General features: G+C 39.6%; 1 protein-coding gene across 1 annotated transcript in view; it reads right to left on the bottom strand.

The window, feature by feature from the left end:
• Positions 1–5,574: 5,574 nt before the first annotated feature.
• The window catches only part of LOC134603554 (venom factor-like), a 77,988-nt gene continuing 60,871 nt past the window's right edge, over positions 5,575–22,691 (bottom strand). Inside the window, 12 exon segments of the mRNA XM_063449639.1 lie at positions 5,575–5,716; positions 7,268–7,403; positions 11,527–11,610; positions 13,572–13,655; positions 14,962–15,051; positions 15,724–15,829; positions 17,381–17,470; positions 17,740–17,827; positions 18,356–18,407; positions 18,905–19,004; positions 21,554–21,613; positions 21,872–22,030. Coding sequence (XP_063305709.1) covers positions 5,575–5,716; positions 7,268–7,403; positions 11,527–11,610; positions 13,572–13,655; positions 14,962–15,051; positions 15,724–15,829; positions 17,381–17,470; positions 17,740–17,827; positions 18,356–18,407; positions 18,905–19,004; positions 21,554–21,613; positions 21,872–22,030 — 1,191 coding nt within the window.

Genomic DNA, 22,691 nt, shown 5'->3' with positions numbered 1-22,691 from the left:
TGTGTGTGTGTGTGTGTCTGTCATCTGTCATGGTGTATGTGTGTGTCTGTGTGTGTGTCTGTGTGTGTGTTTAGAAATAGTGTTTTTACTCACTTTTTTTCCCTACGCCGTGCTTCGGGGTTGGCATATATTTTATTTCCAGGTCTGCTCTGTATCCCCAGTCTGGCCCTGTCTGCCCCATGTCCCATGATGATGCATTGTGTGTTGTCCTATCAACATGTGCAAGTAACAATCACTGTAGAAACCAAACGTACACTGTGAGACAAACGACTAATATCACCCGTTGTTGAAGCGATCAGCTATGCGAATGGGGGTTTACTCCCATTGCAAATAGTGCATAAATTAATTTATATCCTGACAATCTATATTTATGGTAAAACATGAATGTAAAAAGATAAATGGTAAAAAAAAAAATAGTATAATGCTAAGATAGCTTACTGTATAAACAGAACTTGAAAGTGGCCTGTTGCTAGTGCTAACACTATAGTATATATGATAAAGTGCTCTAAATATCGATAAAATGCTTGATACTGTGCTGGTAAAAATAAAAATACATATGTTAAACCTTGATAAAAAAAATACTAGTGCTGTGTATATAAAGTGCACTCCCATCTTAAAACCAGTTGCTAATAGACATTACTATAAATTATTACTATACTAATTAAACATTCAATTAAAAGCAGATGATGCAGAGGAGTTATAAGAAAGAATGGTATGAAATAGTTTCAGTAAATCCTCCAGGTGATACAGTGTCTTATTCAAAAATCCAGAATGTTTTGGAGTTAAATAAATAAATAAATTTTGACTTGACTTTGCGGAATGTGGTCTATGCCAACAAATTTCAAAACTGTTAGTGGATGTTGATGTTTCAATAAATGTTTTTTTAATAGATGTATCAGAATAGCCATCTCTGTAAGCCGTTCTAATGCTAGACCTGTGACCCTCGATCCGTTCACATAAAGGAGTCTCAACCCACGTAAGGAGTCTTGCAATGATGTGTCTAATATGATATTTTCTGTTCTTGTGTGGATGATTAAAGATGCATGATGGCATTATTTGTCCACAACTGACACAGCCTAGGCACCTCACGCTGCCGCGGTTCTTCATCCTTTGATCATATTAAAACCTTCTCACCAGATCAGTGTGTGCCAGCATGTTCTTTTATTCCTTTGAAAGCAAATCAAAGGTAGTTCTAAGAACACCTTCGGGAGAGTATCATCACAGGATAACTTTTTCCAAATATTCGGCACAATTGAAGAGACCTTTGGAGCTGACTAAATGTAGGTCATAGGAAAGACAATCCTACCTTGGGGTCCCATTCATAGTTATATAGCTGAAAAGAGACTTACGTCCATCAAGTTCAGCCTTCCTGACGTATGTTGTTGCTGTTAATCCAAAAGAAGGCAAAAAACCTAGTCTGAAGTGCATCCAATTTTGCCACAAACTAGGAAAAAATTCCTTCTTGACCCCAAAATAGCAGTCAGGGGGCGGAGCCTGGCTGTGGAGCTAAACGGACGCACGCTGTAAGAGCTCCTGGGCCTAACCAAGCAGATTGGACTCTAAACAGGGGCCAACCTGGCGATTTGGACCCGAACCGGCAGAACCAGGCTTTAAGCCACTGGAATCCCCGGACCGAGGCGTGCGGCCTACACCGCGTGTTGCTGTAGAGAGGCGGCCGCTCTCTCAGCCCTCGGAGCCGCGGAGCAACTGCTGCAACACAGCTGCCCTCCTCCCCCCCCCCGGACCGGAGGGGGTTATCCCGGTCCAGCTCCAGACCCAAAGGAGCACAAGCCGAACACACAATGACACAGCACCTACCCAAAATGGCGGCTGCATACAGGGAAATGACACACGGGTGCCACGCTGGCCCACAACTACTAAGCGATGACCTGCCAGCCCACATCGACCAATTGTTTGCAAACTTCTGGAAGAGGCTGCAGGAGAAACTGGTACTCGGAGCTGGACAAAACACAGCACCAAAACGACCTGCCTCCCTCCTTCAACGTAACGCCTCTATGGCGCCGAGATCGGGACAGTCTGGGCCCTGTCGGACCCCACGGAGAAGGGGAGCAAGGGGAAGCCGTAAAGCTTCAGGCAGCCCCACCTGTCCGGTACAAGGTATGCCGACCCAAACCGCCTCACGAAGCACAACCGCCCTCCCACGACCCGAGGTCGCCAGACACAGTCCTCAAAGGCACCGGCGGCGGAAACCCCGTTCAGGCAGCGACCCATGCACCACTCACCCCACAAGCTTAAGACCGCACAGAAACACAAACTCAGGGAAGACCTCACCGGAGAAGCCGCAGCAGCAACCAACGTCCTTAACAGCAGCACGGTGCAAGCTCCAGCCTGACAAACAGGGACCGGACGAGCCACGGCAGACCAGCACCTACAAGTACATGACTCACCCCCAGCTGCTGATGCCTCTGACTACGCTGAAGGACTTTAACACTTTTCCTGACCGCACAGAGTCCCTGCTCTGTACCCTCATGCTGGACAAGTCGGTACGCCAGGTGGGCAAAGGCTGAAGGGACTAACAAAGAAACACTGTTACCACTGGCAACAACCCACAGCCCAGACACCTACCTCGCAATCTATGTACCTATTGAACTGTAAACACTCTATTACTATTGTGTCTTAATACTTCAGCAGCCTTGACTAACACATCTTCTATTCCACATAAGTTCTAAACTGTGTAGTCTCAGTGCAAAGTTGACCAAGGGTCATATTAAGGTGTCGTTTAACAGTTCACCTCACTTAGGGAAAGCATAAACCTAATTAACCTTAACACACAATGCTCTGTACTGAGGTTTGTTTTAACTTCAACTGCCTTACCGAGAGGTACCTGCACTGTTTAAGCCTAATCTCAAGCCATGTCTATTATAGTGCACAACACTTACTTAATCATTTTACCACCTACAAGCCGGATATCTCTCGGTTTGATGCTCCTGCCTAGTTGTTCCCACTGATGCGTAAGCTCAAGCATTTACTATACGGCAGTAATCCACAGCAACTAATCATTTATGTTCAACGTGTTATTATTTAGTTACATGGCCACTCGGGCAAACCCCGGACTGCCAGGGATTCTTTCTTTCCATAGTCCTTAATCACGCTAGGCTACACCCTAGACACAGCAACATACACCCACTCCCGTAGAGCGGCTTTCCGACCGTGCATTAACACGCCCCCGTACCCAACTGAACTACATTAACGATCGAACCAAGCAGCCCCTGAATCGGGCGTCAAACTCCTGGCCCCAGCAATAGTCCAAGCTATACTAGCAACGCTTACAATGCACACCTAGAGGTCTAGCAACAAGCAGTTACCGCCATGTACCCTAGACTGGCTAGGTAAACCAGCGATCAGACTACATTTAGTTTGTTGCTGCTTTTCGATTTTATTCACCAGCGCCCAGCAATATATAGTGATACACACACTAACTGAGTGGAATAACCTTTAAGTTGAATGTTAGGAACCTGTTTAAATGCGCTGATATGGCACGATGTATAGTCTCTGGGTAAAACTATAACTTACAAGATGCTCTGACACCATGGCAGAACAAGCCTGTCTAAGTTGCGGCCTAACCGCTAAACGCCTGTGTCTGGTCAACCTCCAAGGTATTATCATCGTTCAATTTTAGGACTGTGAAATGAAGCCTGTTTATACTTTTCTGTTTATGTAGCCTACATCGTTTACGAATCGTGCCGCTACTCTACGGCCATGCCGACATAATTAGATGTAGGCACTTTCCTACCGCTAGTATGGAACCTAAGTTAATGTATAGCATGACATATCCCGATCCTGCAGACTTTATTTGCATGTACCTACAACCATCGTAAACTCATCCTTATACTTACACTTAGCCTGTACCCACACACTAACCCTTGACTCAGCATGAGAATTTCCTGACTAGATAGCAAAGCGGTGCTTATGAAAATGTTTAAATGTTTAACTCTTACCTGTTGTTATGTTATAGACGAAAACATTTTTAATCATAATTAACTTAACCAGCTGAGAACCATACATAGACATGTTTGCCTATCCTGATCATAATATATTTAAAAATGTGCTGTTACCTACATGCCATAGCTATTTCAAACTGTGTTGTACCTGAGTTATTATATGCCGTTGTGGCATTGTCCAATGTTTTGTTACCGCATGCACAACGAAAAATAAAGAATTAAAAAAAAAAAAAAAAAATAGCAGTCAGATGTTTCCTTGGATCAAGCAGCTATTCATCTAACTTGTTACACGTGCATACTTTGTTTCACTATGCAGTAAGAGGTAGAGGCAGAAAATCTGCCTGCACTGATTCAATAAGTAGTAACAACAGTATAACCATGCAGCAAAAAAACTCCCACTGTAGTTCCTCCAGTGTATATCAAAGCAAGAAAAAATGGAGTAATGCGCAACTGGTATTTAAAGTGCACACCGGGGTGCTACCATATTTATTGGAAGGATAAAATAAGAAAAAGTTACCTGCGCTCTCTCCTTAATCCCTATGTATATTTAGACAAATGGAGGTCATTTAGTTGCTCCAATGGCCATTGGAGGGAATGCCCGCCTGCCAACGTCAAGGCAGACCCCCCTAAGCGGGTCCCAACACTGACCCTTCAGCCTGCTTCCTTGAGCTTCTGGCAAAGACATCTGTAGTCCTTGCTGCCGGCCCATTAGTGATGGGAGTGAGCGCAGGACTTCTCTTTTTGTATTTGTATTTACTTTGTATCACACAGCCTGGTTACAATGCTGCCGTCCATCCCATGTGTTCCCTATTAAGGGTTAATAAGTATGTAGGGGTGTATATAAAAAATACCCCTCTCTGTCTCATTAGAGATGTCTATGCCAGAAGCTCAAGGAAGCAGGCTGAAGGGTCAGTGTTAGGACCCGCTTAGGGGGGGTCTGCCTTGACGTTGGCAGGCGGGCATTCCCTCCAATGGCCATTGGAGCAACTAAATGACCTCCATTTGTCTAAATATACATAGGGATTAAGGAGAGAGCGCAGGTAACTTTTTCTTTTCTTTGGTTTTTACTATATATTGGGGCTGATGTGTACTGTAGTCCTTGCTGCCGGCCCATTAGTGATGGGAGTGAGCGCAGGACTTCTCTTTTTGTATTAGGATAAAATATAAGTTGCAAACGTTTCAGGCAATTTCCCTTTATCAATGCTAATGTCTTTGATAAAGCATGGATACAAACACACATGTATACATGAAAAGTGCTGCCACCCACGTATCAAACTATTTCCAGCGACGATCCACCTTACCGAGCATTCCATCCACTTCCTGGTAGCTGTAAATAGGCACACAAAGTAATTATGCATAAAAAAGACTTATAGAGAAATAAATACATAAAAACATCCAACTTTAAAACATTTTGTTATCAAGAAGCCTGTTGCTACTAAAAAAGTAACAGGGTTTAGTCACACCATGTGGTGAAGATAAAACAAGATTCCACAAATGAGAGTTACAAATGATATTTATTGAAGACATTGATATTTATGCCTATCAATTGCTGTTTTTGTTGTTGTTGTTGTTGTTTTTTAGAGTTGCAGAAGTTTGTAGTCATGTTGAATTGTTATGATGGGCAGCCAGCATGTTCCAGCATTTCAGCCACCATATTGAGGGCTTCACAGAGTTCAGCATTCTCTGCATTCTGACAATCCCGGACATTTGGCCACCACTCGATCCAAGTGTCTCTCCCAATGATATAGGTGTGGCTAAAGAAATATTAAATAATCAGCTTTGAGTACAAAATTAGCTAGACTAGTATGGTAACAGAAATACTTGTGCAAACAGGTCCCTAATCAATTATCGCTGTTATTTTTATTGATTTACAATATACCCATACTCTAGAGCTACATGTTTATATTATAAATATATAATTAGTTATTTTAAAGGGACACCATAGTCATCAAAACAACTTAAGCTTAATTAATCAGTTTTTGTGAATAGATCATGCCTCTGAAGTTTCACTGCTAAATTCTCTCCCGTTTAAGAGTTAAATCAATTTTGTTTCTGTGTATGCAGCCCTAGCCACACCTCCCCTGGCTGTGAATGACACAGCCTACATGAAAGTAAAATGGTTTAATTTTTAATCAGATGACACTTATTTTTAAAGTTTTTATCTCCTGCTCTGTAAATGAATTTAATTACATAAGGAAGGATCCTGCAGCGTCTAGCAAGCTAATACCAGAGCAGGAGATAAGAAATGATTAAACTGAATTTGTAATAAAGGAAGTGTAAACATTAGATGACTCTTTACAGGAAGTGTTTGGGAAGGCTGTGTAAGTCACATGCCTTGTGTGACTAGGCCTGCATAAACTAAGTGATTTAACTGCGAAATGGCAGGGAATTGAGCAGTGAGAGTGCAGGAGCATAATCTACATACCAAAACTGATGTATTAAGCTAAAGTCGTTTTGATGACTATAGTGTCCCTTTAATGAGAAACGTACACTACTGTCGATGTAGGAGGCAGGATATTGGACATAATGCTAGGTTCATTCTGAAAATATTTAATGTGTACTGAATAGCAGGTTAGGAGAGTAGAATTTGTTAAAAACAGCATCATAGCATAGAATCAGATGAAGATGATTGTAAAAACAATGGTATGTTTATACTTAATGTCCTCCTTTTACTACTTTGTCTCAAAGGCCTATATACAGATGTTATTTTGTTTGTTTGTATAGTATGTCTAATAGACATATAATACTTTTTAGGTAATAAAAATGTGGTTGAAATGTTATAAGTTAAAGTGGCACTAAAAGTACCCTAATTAAGTAGTTTTGGCACATATATCCTGTACCTGCAATTTGGCAATGTAAAACATGACAGGGAATTTTTATATTTGGCCTTAGTGGACTAGAGTCGATTCATATGTGAAGACTTTCAGTTATTGAAATTCTTCAAAGTTAGCAATATCATGAACAGCGTGACGTTGCTGAATGCAGTGAAAACATCCAAGTGGATGAGCGCAATAATTGCCACAAATGCCTTGTAGGTCCACAATGCTTCTCTATGAGAAGTCTTATTTGGACAAGAGATCATCCCTCCAGATGATCTTAAAACAGGAGGACAATCTATCCATAATGTCCTTTAGGGTTTTTCTGCCCTTTAATCTGATGTTCTTGAAGGAATTTACCATAATACATTATCCACAGATGATTTTCTTTAACACATTTAACTATACCACAGTCTAACCACATTCAATATTACTTGTTTTGGAGATTGTTATCTACCTCCATAGCAACTCGGTAGCTTCTTCACTTACCTAGAGCCATGACTCTGAATGTCTTTATTTACACCCCAAATGATGTATTCCAGCCCAATGTCTAAATGTAATGCCTTTTCACATTTTACATGACTAATAAAATCACGTTGGTTTCCAAGGATGTCTTCGTCCATACCTGCAGTTCAGGAGACATGGAGAAAGATAGAATAACATAAACAAGGGCAGAGATGAAGGACACTCATAGTAGGATTTATATGCAGAAAACCACTCATGCAAAATAACACACTCTGTAAGGATGGACAAATGATGAAATTACATTTTTGAGTGTTGCACTGAATGTTTGTGTAGAACAAAGTTATGAATTCATTTTCTTTTAAAACTGTATGTTCCTCTTTACTGTTGATTTCAAGGTTAGTATGACTTCACATCAGGTACACCTGCCGTGCAATACATGTTTTTAGTCTAGCCAGCTATTGCTGATTAACTAATACTTCTAATTTAGTGGCTAGTAATGTTTGTCTATGTGCTGCTGCTGTTTTACTCATATTTTATATATTTTATTTAACCCCTTAAGGACCAAACTTCTGGAATAAAAGGGAATCATGTCACACATGTCATGTGTCCTTAAGGGGTTAAAGGGACACTGTAGTCACAAAAACAACTTTAGCTGAATGAAGCAGTTTTTGTGTATAGATCATGCCTCAAAAGTCGCACTGAACAATATTCTTCAATTTGGGATTTAAATCACTTTGGTTTCTGTCTATACAGCCCTTGCCACACCTCCCCCATCTGTGACTCACCCAGCCTGCATGGAAAAAAAAAACTTTCTTTTTCAATCAGATCTTAACTCACTTTACAAGTTTTTATGTCTTGCACTGTAAATTGATCTTTAATCACACACAAGAGGCTCCTGCGAGGTCTAGCAGGCTATTAACAGTGCAAGAGATAAGAAACTCTACATTAAACAGATTGTGCAATAAAGGAAGTTTAAACATTCGATCACATTCTACATTAAAGGGAAACTCCAGTGCCAGGAAAACAATCAGTTTTCCTGGCACTGCAGGTTCCCTCTTCCTCCCAACCCGCAATCCCCGGTTGCTGAAGGGGTGAAAATGCTGCATGCGCATTAGCGCTCCCCATAGGAAAGCATTGAAAATGCATTTCAATGCTTTCCTATGGGGAAATGGGCGACGCTGGAGGTCCTCACATAGCGTGAGGACGTCCAGCGACGCTCTAGCACAGGTTTCCTGTGCTATGATCCAGGAAGTACCCTCTAGTGGCTGTCAGGTAGACAGCCACTAGAGGTGGAGTTAACCCTGCAAGGTAATTATTGCAGATTATAAAAAACTGCAATAATTACACTTGCAGGGTTAAAAGTAGTGGGAGTTGGCACCCAGACCACTCCAATGGGCAGAAGTGGTCTGGGTGCCTGGAGTGTCCCTTTAAGTGATTAGGAAAGCTGTGTAAGTCACATGCAGGAAGGCGTAACTAGGGCTGTATAAACAAAGTGATCTAACTCCTAAATGGCAGAGAATTGATCAGTCAGACTGCAAAGCTGCTTCATTAAGCTAAAAGTTGTTTTGGTGACTGTAGTGTCCCTTTAAGAACATGAGGAGTCTTCCTGTGCGCTAGATCAGCTGATGTAATTTCTCGTGTAAGACTTATTATGTTATGCAACTGTATGTTGGTAATAATACTCATTTGTTATATGTTAACATCTGAATAAAAAATGCAAATTACCAAAAAAACTTAAAAGAAATTAAAGGACATCAAAATATTATTAGTCATAGTGTTTCATCTTATTAAATAGTGTTGAACAATGGGCGGATGAGACATACAAATACATTTACAAGATAAGTTTACCTTATACATGCAATAAGTAATGAATTCAAGTAACACTGTCATAATTTTTTAATTAAAGGAACACTATAGCGTCAGGAATACAAACAAGTGTTTCCTTATCTATGTAAGTGTCCATCACCTCTCCCTTGCAGTGTTTTAAAAGGTAAGTTTTACGTACCTTATATTTCCCAGAACTTTAGTCTTCACTAGTCTCAGTGATCTCAACCAATTCAATGCTTCTCCATAGGAAAGAATTGGGAGGCTAGTGTGCTTGTGCAAAAACAAATTGCACTGCGCCAATCAAGTGTCATTTGAGCTTTAACAGAGTTTTATTCTGTTATAGCCATGGAAGCTCCTCAAGAGGCTGTCTTCCTGACCACTGGCGAATCTAGAGTTTGGCAAAACCGGACCCAGTCTGGGTCAAGGGGGACGCAAAAATCATGGTCAGCAGAGCTGGCACTATTTAAGCATTGGCCCTGCAGTGTGCCAAGAGGGCCGGCACTTAACTGGCAGAGAGGAGGAGAGACCTGGGAGCTCTAGCCAGCAGCTCTGCCGGATTGCTCTTGCGAGCACCATGACAGTGTTCCGATCTCGCAAAAGTAAACTCTAGCTGGAGGAGCTGCTGGCTAGAGTTCACTCCCCACCGGACCATCAGGGCTTTATCAATTTCCCCCCTCCAAAGGTATGGTCAAATTTGAGAAGGGAGGGAAGATATAAAGTATATTTTCTGCAAGAAAAAAAAAAAGACGCTTGTAGCAAGGTCTCTTAGTGTCTCTTGGTCGCTGCTTCTCCTTTCCTCCGTTGGTCCTGGATTCAGCTAGAGCATACATAAAAAGTGATTATAGCCCTCTAGAATTTCCCCAAAATAGTGGACAAGACCAGTCATTTTGGGTAAAACAAGAGAACTGTTTATTGCAGAGAAAACACATATTTTTATATCCCTACACACATCAGGGGGTCTTTAGCCAGAACAATGTACACCACTCTCTGGTGTCTTGGTGTCTGGGATATAAATAGGTTAAAACATGATAATTTAATTACCTGCTGGACACCAAGACACATTAGGAAGGAGGCCCGGGGTTGCCCAGATGGGTAAACCCATGGGTGGCTGAAATTACTGGGATACTTGTCCACTTGTCCACTTGCTGGGACAATCCATCGGCATTCCGATTGTCTTTCCCATGCCAGTATTGATATGTAAACGTAAAAGGTTGTAGCACCAAACTCCACCACAGCAATTTCCCATTGTCCCTGGCTACTTAATTTAGCCAGTACCGGGGGTTGTGATCAGTCAAGACGGTGAACTCTTTCTCATAGAGGTAGGGTTGAAATCTTTTGAGTGCCCAGATGAGTGGCAGACACTTTTTTTCATTAAACACGTTACCCTACCTCTCTGTATAATAGTTTGTGGCTCTAGTATGCCACCAGGTGTTCTTCTCCGTCGTCATTCAACGTCTTTATGGGTTTCAAAGGCTTGCTGACACTCGGGGGAATACAGGATTGTCCAGGGCAGCGATTTCTTTGTCTTGACTGTCAGGGGTTTGACCGTCTCGCTGAATTGTGGAACCTGCTGTCCCTAGGAAGGCTGCAACCTGCTTTTTTGTCTTGGGGACGGACCAGTTCAGGATGGCTTCTAATTTAACCGGCTGTCTCCCACTACCAACCAAGTGATCTTTACTTCGGCCATCCCTTTCTGGTTTTATTTTAGTTTTTATATTTGTTTAAAAATGTTTGCTGCAGGTTTAAAAAAATAATTGTGATGGTTGGACCATTTAACAATATTCATCTTCAATCATGAAGTTTTTTGTAACACTGGGCATCAAAAAAAAGGTGTGATTGGTTGGACTTTTCCAGCCAATCATATTGTTTTGTCAACGTTTGCATGATGCAGATTTTAATTGTCAAAGAATGAGGATATGTAAAATTAAATTGAACACACTGAATTGAAGAGTAATTGTGAATAAAGTGAAGCACTTATGTGCAGGGTTATAGGGGGACCTCTGAGGAGCTATACTGTGTAGCTACATAGATAGATAAATAGATAGATAGATAGATAAATAGATAGATAGATAGATAGATAGATAGATAGATAGATAGATAGATAGGTTCTTTTAAATGAGTTCTAAAAGAGAGTTTTGCAAATATTGAACAATAAGATTTAGTAAATTGGATTTTCGAATTGACAGCCACTCACACACCAACTAGATTAAAAGACCCTCACACCACTGCCCATTATTCTTACATTTATGTTTATGATTCATCCCTTTTCTCTTTGAATTAGCTCCATGGTGGTTTTGTACTAACTGAGAGTGACTTGAGCAAACTTCAATTACAAATTGCTTCAGCAGATTTGAGTTTGTGAACCACCTTTGCAGAACTCTCATGGCATTGCTACTGCTCTACTTTTTTCCTTCTCCCCCACCCCACCATAACACTTACATATCTGTTTAACTTACCTTGCTTTAAGACCTGGAGAATCGTCATCACATAAATATTGTAGTTACCATGTGGTTCTTTACTCTCGAGCTTTAATTTGTACACTGCAGAGAGAAGATAGTAGTGAGCACACTGATAAATGTCATTTCTAATAAATAATATTTCACGAAGACAGAAACATTTTCAGAACACATGAAATTCAGCTGGATGTTACTTTGGCTTGGCCAAATGCTATTTCAGGAACCTAATCAGAAGAAAAACAAAAAAATATGTAAAAATCAATGTGCTGCAAAATATTTATAATATAATATTAGGTATAGATATTTTACAGTACACTTGCATTTTCCCACCATTTTGTTCACAGATCAAGTGAGAAAAAGTAACAGATAGGGGGAAAACCAGTAAAAAAAATTAAAATAAAAATTCTATATTTATATATTATTTATTAAATATTTTTTTGATGCTCTTCCTGTTTTTCTCTATTGCTCACTTCCCACATGAGCTGTGAATAAAATTAACAATTAGTCCGCTAGCCATCAATCATCTCTTTTTTGCACCATGAGCAAAAATAAAAATACTAACTTCCCCCTCCTCCCCGAACATACCGTATTCAGCATTTCGCAGTTCACTTAGTCTGTGGGATGCAGGATTACCACATTAAGGACCAAGGCTTTTCAGAGAAACAGTGAGTTCACAAACAAGGAACTTCTGATATGTGTTCATCCCACCAAAATGTCCCAGTTTTTGTGTCCTGCTACTTCAAAGATCCCACAACAAGACCTAAGCTAATTCGGGGAAAATAGAAACATAGAATGTGATGGCAGATAAGAACCATTCGGCCCATCTAGTCTGCCCAATATTTCAAAATACTTCCATTAGTCCCTGGCCTTATCTTATAGCTAGGATAGCCTTATGCCTAGCCCACGCATGCGTAAACTCCCTCACTGTGTTAACCTCTACCACTTCAATTGGAAGTCTATTCCATGCATCCACTACCCTCTCAGTAAAGTAATACTTCCTCATTTTATTTTTAAACCTTGCCCCTCTAATTTAAGCCTTAACTAACATTAACCATAACTGATATTAACCTTAGTTAATCCTAACCTTAAATGACCCTAACATTAACTAACATTAACACTAGCTAAACCTTAATCTAACTAACACTAACCATAATGCTCACACCAGACCTAACTCCTCCCTAAACCTAAAATCAACCCGAACTCAAACCCTAACCCTAAGCCAATCCTAAAACCAACTCTAACCCTAACCTTAAGCCTAACCCTACACTAATCCTAACTCTAATAAGATTTCCCCTGCTTACACAGTATACAGAGCTTTTATGCCTGTTCTAACTCTATGTGATAATTGATAAAAATGAAAACTATGGGAGTCATTTCAGGTGCGCTTGTCTACATTATGGGAAATTTCCCCAAACGTAGACATAGCACCAGAGCCAGGAAGTCCCTCTAATCTATGTTCGGGGATATGTCCCGAGTGCTATCTTCCACACTGAATTATTTTCTTGAGTGTAGCAGACTCTTCAACATTCTAACAGTAAGTGATGATTTTTGTGAAACTTGAAAAAAGGTCACTTAAGGTTCAAACACTGCTGGGTCCTCTTGTGGATTAAATAAAACAGTCACAAGTATTATTGAGCTTTTTATGGTTTAAAGATCAATGGAACCACTATGACATGAACCACCTACAGTTATCTAGACACAGCAATGGGAAGCACTGAAGGCCACATGACCATACCGGTAAAGCTACAGAAAACCTCTGGCACAAAGTGATGATATCCTGACATTCTGATTGCAAAAGTTGAAAAAAAGTTTAAATAAAAGGTGAAGACATACACACAGGTAAATCACATCATATACAGACAGCAAACTCGATTACAAAACATAAACAAGCTAGATCTCACAAAGTTTTTCCTTGACAGGACATTTTATTTAGCTTGTTGTAACAAACTCTGCAGGTATATGGGTTCCTGTGAGTGAATTGAGAAGCAGACCAGGGAACTCTCCCAGATATTACCATATTATTATTAATGTATGATGGACCTTACCAAAGTCCACGCCTGGACCACATGCACTTTCCTGACGACTTACTGCATAAACATTTTCTAATTGCTGCTGCATGTAACAGTTATCTGTGAAAAAGAGACTGTGTGTCAAATACCAAGTGTTTACATAGAAAAAAAAATCTTTAAATGTAACCTCTCCCTATAACGCCTCCTATTACTCCATAAAATCTCTCCCTATAACTCCTCCTATTACTCCATATACCCTCACCCTATAACTCCTCCTATTACTCCATAAAACCTCTCGCTATAACTCCTCCTATTACTCCATATAACCTCTCCCTATAACTCCTCCTATTACTCCATAAAACCTCTCGCTATAACTCCTCCTATTACTCCATATAACCTCTCCCTATAACTCCTCCTATTACTCCATATACCCTGTCCATGTAACTCCTCCTATTACTCCATATAACATCTCCCTATAACTCCTCCTATTACTCCATATACCCTGTCCATGTAACTCCTCCTATTACTCCATATATCCTCTCCCTATAACTCCTCCTATTACTCTATATAACCTCACTCTATAACTCCTCTTGTTACTCCATATAACCTCTCCCTATAACTCCTCCTATTATTCCATATAACCTTTCCCTATAACTCCTCCTATTACTCCATATAACCTCTCCCTATAACTCCTCCTATTACTCCATATAACCTCTCCCTATAACTCCTCCTATTACTCCATATAACCTCTCCCTATAACTCCTCCTATTACTCCATATAACCTCTCTCTATAACTCCTCCTATTACTCTATATAACCTCTCCCTATAACTCCTCCTATTACTCCATATAACCTCTCCCTATAACTCCTCCTATTACTCCATATAACCTCTCTCTATAACTCCTATTATTCCATATAACCTGTCTCTATAACTCCTCCTATTACTCCATATAACCTCTCGCTATAACTCCTCCTATTACTCCATATAACCTCTCCCTATAACTCCTCCTATTACTCCATATAACCTCTCCCTATAACTCCTCCTATGACTCCATATAACCTCTCCCTATAACTCCTCCTATTACTCCATATAACCTCTCTCTATAACTCCTCCTATTACTCCTTCCTCTCTCTATAACTCCTCCTATTACGCCATATAACCTCTCCCTGTAACTCCCTATATCAGTTGTTTCTGGCAGCACCCTTTTGATAAATGCAGGTGAGTTCCCTTCTGTGTATTTTCAGAATCACTCTATTACACAGGCTCAGACTGATATAAAACGTGCCGGTAGGGATGTAAACAGGGACAGACCTCTGATTAGTGCCTGAAATCTCTCAGCCTCCTGTACGTATTGCCCTTAATACTGACTTTATTTGAACATGCCTAATAGCATTTAATGTGGAACCAGCCCTGCCATATCTCTTACCTTCTGCACAGCGACACACATCATCCTGACAGATTCTGCCGAGCAGAGAGCTGCCCTCGTTCACATGGTAAAATTTGGTGCAGCGACTCTCTGTAAATACAACAAAAAAATACTGATTTATACACAGAAGTGATGTTCTACCTTTTTGCAGATTTCATTATATAATATTATTGTTTCAATCGGATTCAAAGCAAGTTTAATAATTTATGGCTTTACAATGAATTGAATAAAGTAACACTTTAGTGTTAGGGATATAAACATGTATTCAAATGCTATAGTGTTCTCCTCCCAATTTATTTTACAGGGCATGCCTAAATCAAATTGTAAAAAGGGTTTTTACTTTTTTTACCCTTTTCCAGCACTAAGCCTCCCAATCGGCCTTTGTTTTTGTCCAACAGTCTATATCATATAAATTTTTTTGTCAAATCCAGTGCTTCTCATAGAGAAGGATTGATGTCAATGCTTCCTTATGATCAGCTTTAGATGACGTTCAACCTTGAACATCACATTACCAAGTCAAACTCAGTCATCACAGTGGAAGCGCCCTCTAGTGGCTGTTAAGAAGACAGTCATTAAAGTTGTGTTTAGCCCTGAAATGAAAACGTTGCTGTTTCTACAAAATGCCAATGTTTTTAATTGCAAGACTAAAAGGACATGGCCACTGCACCCAGACAACTTCTTTAAGGTGAAGTGGTCTGGGTGCATGTCCTTCAGTGCATAGAAGATAAAAACTAATAATTATCAAGAACAGAGATGTATTACCTGGATTGTAATAGTTATAGACTGTGACCAATGCCGGCTGGATAAGACCCACTTTAAACATCTGATGAGCAAAAAGCTTCAAGCAGGTTTCTTCTGAGTGTGAGATCTGAGGGGAGTGAATTGCTGTGAGTACATAGCCGGCAAAGAATAGAGAGAGTATAAGCTATTGGTATCGGAGAAGGAGTCACTAACAGGGTTATTCACTTAAGTAAATTTCAAATTGAAGGTCTAAGCAGATGAAGCAAAGTTGACTTAGATCATTTTTTCAGTAAGGCTATATTGTTCTGACATTTGAAATTAACTTTGCATTCACATTGAATTCTGACTCTTTTTCATAACTCTGTAAGTTATTGTTCAGAAATATAGGATGACAACCAGGAAGTACAGTGTTGTGGAGTCAAAGGTTGTGGAGGGTTTGAAGAAGAAGAGAGACAGCCTATGTTCAGGAGTATTTGCCCTGGATGGAACTATTTGCCAGCGAACATAGCTTGTTCGCGTTCGCCTCGGCGGGCGAACATATGCGATGTTCGGTCCGCCCCCTATTCTTTATCATTGAGTAAACTTTTACCCTGTACCTCACAGTCAGCAGACACATTCCAGCCAATCAGCAGCAGACCCTCCCTTCCACAATGATAAAGAATAGGGGGCGGACCGAACATCGCATATGCTCGTCCGCCGGGGCGAACGCGAACAAGCTATGTTCGCTGGCGAATAGTTCCTGGCGAACCGTTCGGGACATCACTATTAAGGAGATTTAAGAGACAGTCATTATCTTTAGATTTAGCAATGCTTATATCATTAGTCACATTAATATGAGCAGTTTCAGAAGAATGATGGTAGCAGAAGCTAGATTGATTGAGAGAGTTAGTATTGAGAAATTGAGTTAGGTGGTTAAACATAAGAGAATATTGCTGAATTTGGTCATTTAAGCTGAGTTTTAACTATGATAAAGAAACTAATTCAGACATATCTACTAATGGAAATAAAAACACATTCGGCTGAATGACTGAAAGACTTTCGGATACAAATCTTTAATAAATAACGGGAGACTAGAGATTAGAGCTTAGAGTAAACTCTTGATGAGTTCCTTGACACTATCAATTACACATTTTCAATGATGCTTAGGTGCAAACTAGTATCTTAGATCTTATATTGATTCTTTGCAACATGGTATTCCAGAGCTAACCACCCATAAGGGGTTGATTTCACAAACCTTAAAACTAGTTGAGACTTGGACACACAACACAAGGCACAAAACCTTGCACAGTCAGGATGAAGTATACTTTCGCCTATGATGTCTAAGATTGGGGGTGGACATATAGCTAAAAAGCATGGCACTATCAGGCGTTTGAAAGCAGATTTATTGTACCTAGATATCTTTCTCTAGACCAGGGTTGGGTAAAAAGTAGATTTTCTGTTGTTGTAGAGCTATATCTGTCATGAGGCTTGCTTTGACAGTATTTAGAATGGGATAGCTTAATAGAAGTTGCAATTGTACTTCAGGAGATCTACCTTATGCCCAATACTGTTCTAGACTGTTGATTCTATCTGCTGAGATAAATAGATGGCAGTATTTATGATAATCAATAAGTGACTGAAGTTCGTAAAAGAAAGCAATAAAAGCATTAACATAGCTACAAAAGTACAAAAGGATTACCTTGTCCACATAAATAATGACGGTCTCTTTGTCCGTTACTCTCTTTTTGACCTCAAATTTAGAGATGGATTTGTCTACCCCTCGTTTGAGCTGTACATAATAAGAAAAGGAAAGTTAGTGAAGTGAATACCTGACACGAACAAAAGTCTCAAAACATACATGAGATACAATTTACTCTTGGTGTTTCACAGATTTTTTTTCTAAGTAAATGTTTTTCTTTTCAAACTATAATCAGGAAATATAATTACTGAAAATCATATTGATCGGACAATGCCATTTTCAAAGATATAAGTTATGTAATGATTCAGTGCTGGAAAAGGGAAGTGTGAAATGTCTCAATATCTGCCTTTTGCTCTCACCTTGTTAAGTCCGTCCACAGCTGGAGCAAAACCAGTCAACATTGACACCTCAACGATAGACATGGTGGCATCTACATCTTTGAGATGTCTGAAATTAATTGTAGAAAGAAAGTAACACAGAGGAGATAAATTGATTTTGTTTAGCATTTATATTATCACAATTTAATAAAATTAGATTAAAAGACTAAGTTTTCTATTTCTTTACTCTTCTCATTCTTTTGGATTGTTACATTTATCTCACTTCACATCATCTGCCTCTTTAATTAAATTCTTAATTTCAATCTACCTCTTCAAAGCTATTCAACTTTTCCTTTTTTTTTCTATTGTGTTGCTCACCCTCTAAAACATTTCCTAAACACACTTCCATTATGGATTCTGTCCAACAATCTATTTTATCTCACCATTCTCTCACCCACCACTCTCTTCCCTATTTCCACTCCTCCAATGAAACTCTCCTGCCATTTTATCTCCTACTTTCTAAATAATGCTAAACTCTAGTCTTCGGCATCCTTGCATTTCAATCAGCATTGGCACTGGAATAATTGGTCTCCTGAGGATTCCAAGAGATAGGCTTTGCCTCATACCCAAGATAGAGATTTAGAAAAAAATGAGATACCTGACACAAATATCTAAAGCCACCATTGAAATTGCGCCTTCAGGTCTCCTAACTGGATGAAGAGATAAAAAGAGGGTATGACTTATTGGCAAATATGACCTTAATGCATGACAGAAATACCCCATATACAAACATAGAAAGTGAAATACTACTGAAAATGCTAAACACAACAAAGAAACCTTCACATACAGTCTGACTCAAATTTCCAAGACACACCGACCATGATTTAGGAAGAAATTATCCAAGCATAGATAAAGACTAATCAGTGATGGGATGTGCTCAATTAAAATATTATTACAAATAATTAAATGTGTTTTTTTTTCGTTAGTTTTTTTAAAGGGGGGGTATAAAGACAATTTTAATTTTGAAAATGATCTATTTCTTATCAATATTTAACTTGGTGAAACATTTTTACTAATAATAGATAGTAATAGATTATAAATCATAAGATCTATGCAAGAGGCAAATACTGTGTTGCCAATTATTTGTAAAATGTATATATATTGTATTACGCTAGAGGATATATATCAAGTCAAATCACATGCTTACTTGTTAAATCATCGTCTTCTGTGACATTTATTGAAAGTTCAAAGTTGTTGTTGCACTTCATCTCTTTCTCTGTCATTAATGCTTGATACACCGTCATTACCTGTACAAGATTTATGAAAAAAAAAAAATTAGATTAATGTTTTGTATACCCAAAGGCTCTGTTGTTTTTATTGATATAGCTTTCTGGTAAGTCTACAGATCCAACTTATTCAGGGACTATTAATACAGTATCTCTTTGGAGGAGGTGCTATGGTCTAATGACAGAGCTGTGGGGATGCTCCGAGTGGATAGACTCCCACTTGACTGAAAGAGCAATAGTGATCTGTAGGACCAGGGCTCTAGAATTGTTTGCAATAGTTTTGGAGACTCTGCAGAGCCAAAGTAAACTCCACTGTCTCTTTGAAGAAACGTGGAAAAGCAGGAGATTCTAAATTCTTCAGACAGAGTTGTTAGACATTGCAGAGTCAGAGAGGGATGTAACTGTTCCCAACCAAGAGCATCTATGCTAAACTCAAAAGGGTGAAAACAGGTGATTTAATCAGCTAATTCACTGTTGTTAGATGTTAGTTAATTACTGTATTTGTCACAGGTTTGGGGACTGGTAGCAGCATGCTAAACTGCAAATGAGGACTGGAGTGCAGAAAACTGACATTTTACAAGGATGGTGAAACCTGTGTATTATTTAGCTTAAACCCTGATAGTAAGGGATATTTATGTTAGTAAGTGCTCCGATAAGCTAGGATTTTGTTTGTAGGTGTCAGGATCCTATCCTGACAAACAAGACTTTTAGTTCTGTTTATTCTGTTCCTTTAAAAACCAAGTCCCTGCACTGATTTTATTTGCCACTAGTGGCCTCCCTAACCACTAGCACAGAGATTTCCATCTCATCCTCACCTGCCTGGACTAATTCAGATCCGATAAAAGGTTACACCCAACTCACCTCATGGCCTTGACATTGAAGTTGATGATTGCCTGAAAGACTTTGAATTCTGGCTCATGGGTTATATCCTGTGGACTTACCTTATCGGCTCCATAACCTGATTTACTCACCAGCTGGCTCCAGACTTGCATGAACAACTCTACCTACCTGCTTTATATACAAACCTGCACCATACCGGCCTGAACAACCCTAAATTCCTGCTTGACATCCAACTTGTTTAAATCTATACTGGACTTTAAATGTATTATTACATTGTGGCTACCTGCGTCACTACTATATTGGATTTACAAATATTCCAGATTATATTGGCATCTATCATAAAATACCTGCTACTACAGTACAATCTCTAATCCAAAGAGACTGAACAACTAAAAACCCTTTATAACATAATCTTTATATATCGGTTTAGTTCTGTTTAGTTATTTGTTTTCCTGTAATTTATTATTTCATTAATAGATTTTCAATCTCTCTCTCTTATAGGTTTCCCTGTTTCTTTATATCCGGTTCCGGGGTATATTGCCTGAATCCTGTTTTCCCTCAAGATTTGTACCTATAATTTCTTCTATAGGTTTATCTTCAATCTCCTACCTATAACTCCATTTATAGGTTTACCTTATTTCCACTTTGGGCTTATTGTCTAAACCCTTTACTTGATAGCCTAGTTATTCTCACCTGTAATCTGTTATTCGATTCTGTTTTCTCTCTCTTTCATTCCTATAATTTCTATTATAGGATATCCTGTTCTTACTATAATGTCTAAGATAAAAAAAAAATAAAGTAACTGAAGTTAACCCCAGTTTCAGTCTCATCCCTGACCTGCGCAAGATCATGGCAGTAGAGATATTTTCTTTTGTGATTTATTTATAATGGACTGTGCAATACATTATATGGATTTCTTTGATTCTACAAGACTGTGTCTTTTCTAATACCCAAGAGGGTATTTCAAGCGCCTAAAAAGGTTGAAACCAAACCTGGGGCTAGCACCAAGTCCCAAGAGGTAGTTTGTAGCCATAGAAGAGAAAAATAAAATCCAGGCACTCCAAGGCTAAGATAGGCAAATGTATTGGAAGTATAGTGTTCAGCAGCAACTTTGACCAAAAGGTCATATCAAGCTTGAAAGGGTTAACCAAGGCAAGGTTAACTCCAGACTTGGGGGACTGGCAACCTTTAGGAAGTCCACAAAACAACTGCGCACAGAACCAAGGGTGGTGTATGCCTAAGTAGGGGAAAGAGAGTGGGATCCCTCTAGTGTAGGTAGGCATCCATGCCCCCTATACACCTAACTGGTTGTTCCCCTCACTGTTCCCAGGATATCAATATGGGTTCCTCAAGGTTCTGACACCAAGGGGATCCTGGATCAGTGTGGGGGACACTACTTACATGCCTGCCCGAGGGTAGACAGGTCTAAGAGGAGACAGAGCTCACCTCCCTTCCCCTGCAAACCGCTAACCACGTGGTACGGCTGCAGGGGCTGGCAGGCATGAACGAGTGTGGTGCGCCTTGCAGTCATACTATTCCACTGAAGATCTGTGGATCCGGCTGGTGGCCATGAAGGGAGACAAAGGCATCCATCACTCCGAGACACCGAGAACCATGTGACAGCCGGTGAGTGAGCCAGCCACTCCCATGACAGATTAGTGCTATGGTTATAAGAGTTATTGGACAATGCTTTGACAATTAAAATATGGAATATGCTTGGTTAAACTCACCGACATAATTGCTTGTCCTTTTCCCTTTGCTTCCACCTCAAATCCTTTATTCACAAGAGTCTGTAGAAATCACAACCATAGTGTCACATTTGGCACAACATAGCCAACATCTTCATCACAAAGAGGAATGTACTGAAATTCCAAAGCAGGCATACCAGGACTGAAATCTGTGGTGCCTGTGTAATCACAAGCCAAAATATACTTTTTTTAAGATACCACTTCCAAGGATACAGTGAAAGAAGTGTGGGCACGATATTATGTGTGTTCTGGTCAATCATAGTTTTCTTTTTTTATCATCAAATGTAAATTAGGTTGTACCTCAGCTGAATGGGCTAACAAAGCATTAGCCAAATTTAGGCGGTAAGTTAAAGGCTGGTTTCTCTCTGGCAGATGAAAAGAAACATTCAAGTCTAATTCATTCATTCCTGGGACGTCTTGCTGATATTGCGCTTGAGCCTGGAAATATATGACGGTTGCCTAGAATAAAGATATCAAAATTGTGCTCATCTATAACTGTGGTCCATTTTAAAGTAACAGCCAATTTAACAATAACAATCAATAAATCACAGTGGGCCCACAGAGTCAGAAAAGACAGTTAATCCAAAGACAGTTAATCTAATCAATAAAATAGTAAAACAATTTAAAAAATTTGAAACAAGGGAGCTGCTTGCTCTCCAAGGAGAAAAATCGTTTCATATGTGTGTGAATGCAGTAATAAAAAAATACATGTAATTCTGCAAAAAAATATTGTGACAAAGACTTTGTTGGAGACACGTACCGCCTACCAACAGTAGTATGTGTTACAAGTGACATCTTTGGGAAAAAAAAGGTCAGTTTTGTGTTTTAGACAGCATGATGAAAACGTGGAATAAAATACCATTTCATCGTCATGTTCGTTGCCACAGCCAAGCTGTACTGAGACAGAGAGGGTATTCTCTCTTCTCTGCACCTTGTGTAGAGAGGGCAGAAACTTAACATCATATCCTGCCTTCTCTCCAGTCGCAATGCAGAAGGAACGTGACAAATGTACAGATTGGGTGGAAACCCTCTGTCTCTGTACCACTTGGTTGTGTTACAATTAGTGTAGATGAGAGGGTTTAGGGAGGTGAAGGAAGGCACACACAACAGTGTGCACAGA

This window comes from Pelobates fuscus, chromosome 3, assembly GCF_036172605.1.
Source record: "Pelobates fuscus isolate aPelFus1 chromosome 3, aPelFus1.pri, whole genome shotgun sequence".
NCBI classification, from domain to species: domain Eukaryota; kingdom Metazoa; phylum Chordata; class Amphibia; order Anura; family Pelobatidae; genus Pelobates; species Pelobates fuscus.
Note: the sequence above shows the minus strand (reverse complement) of the source record. Positions and strands in the feature narration are given on the sequence as shown.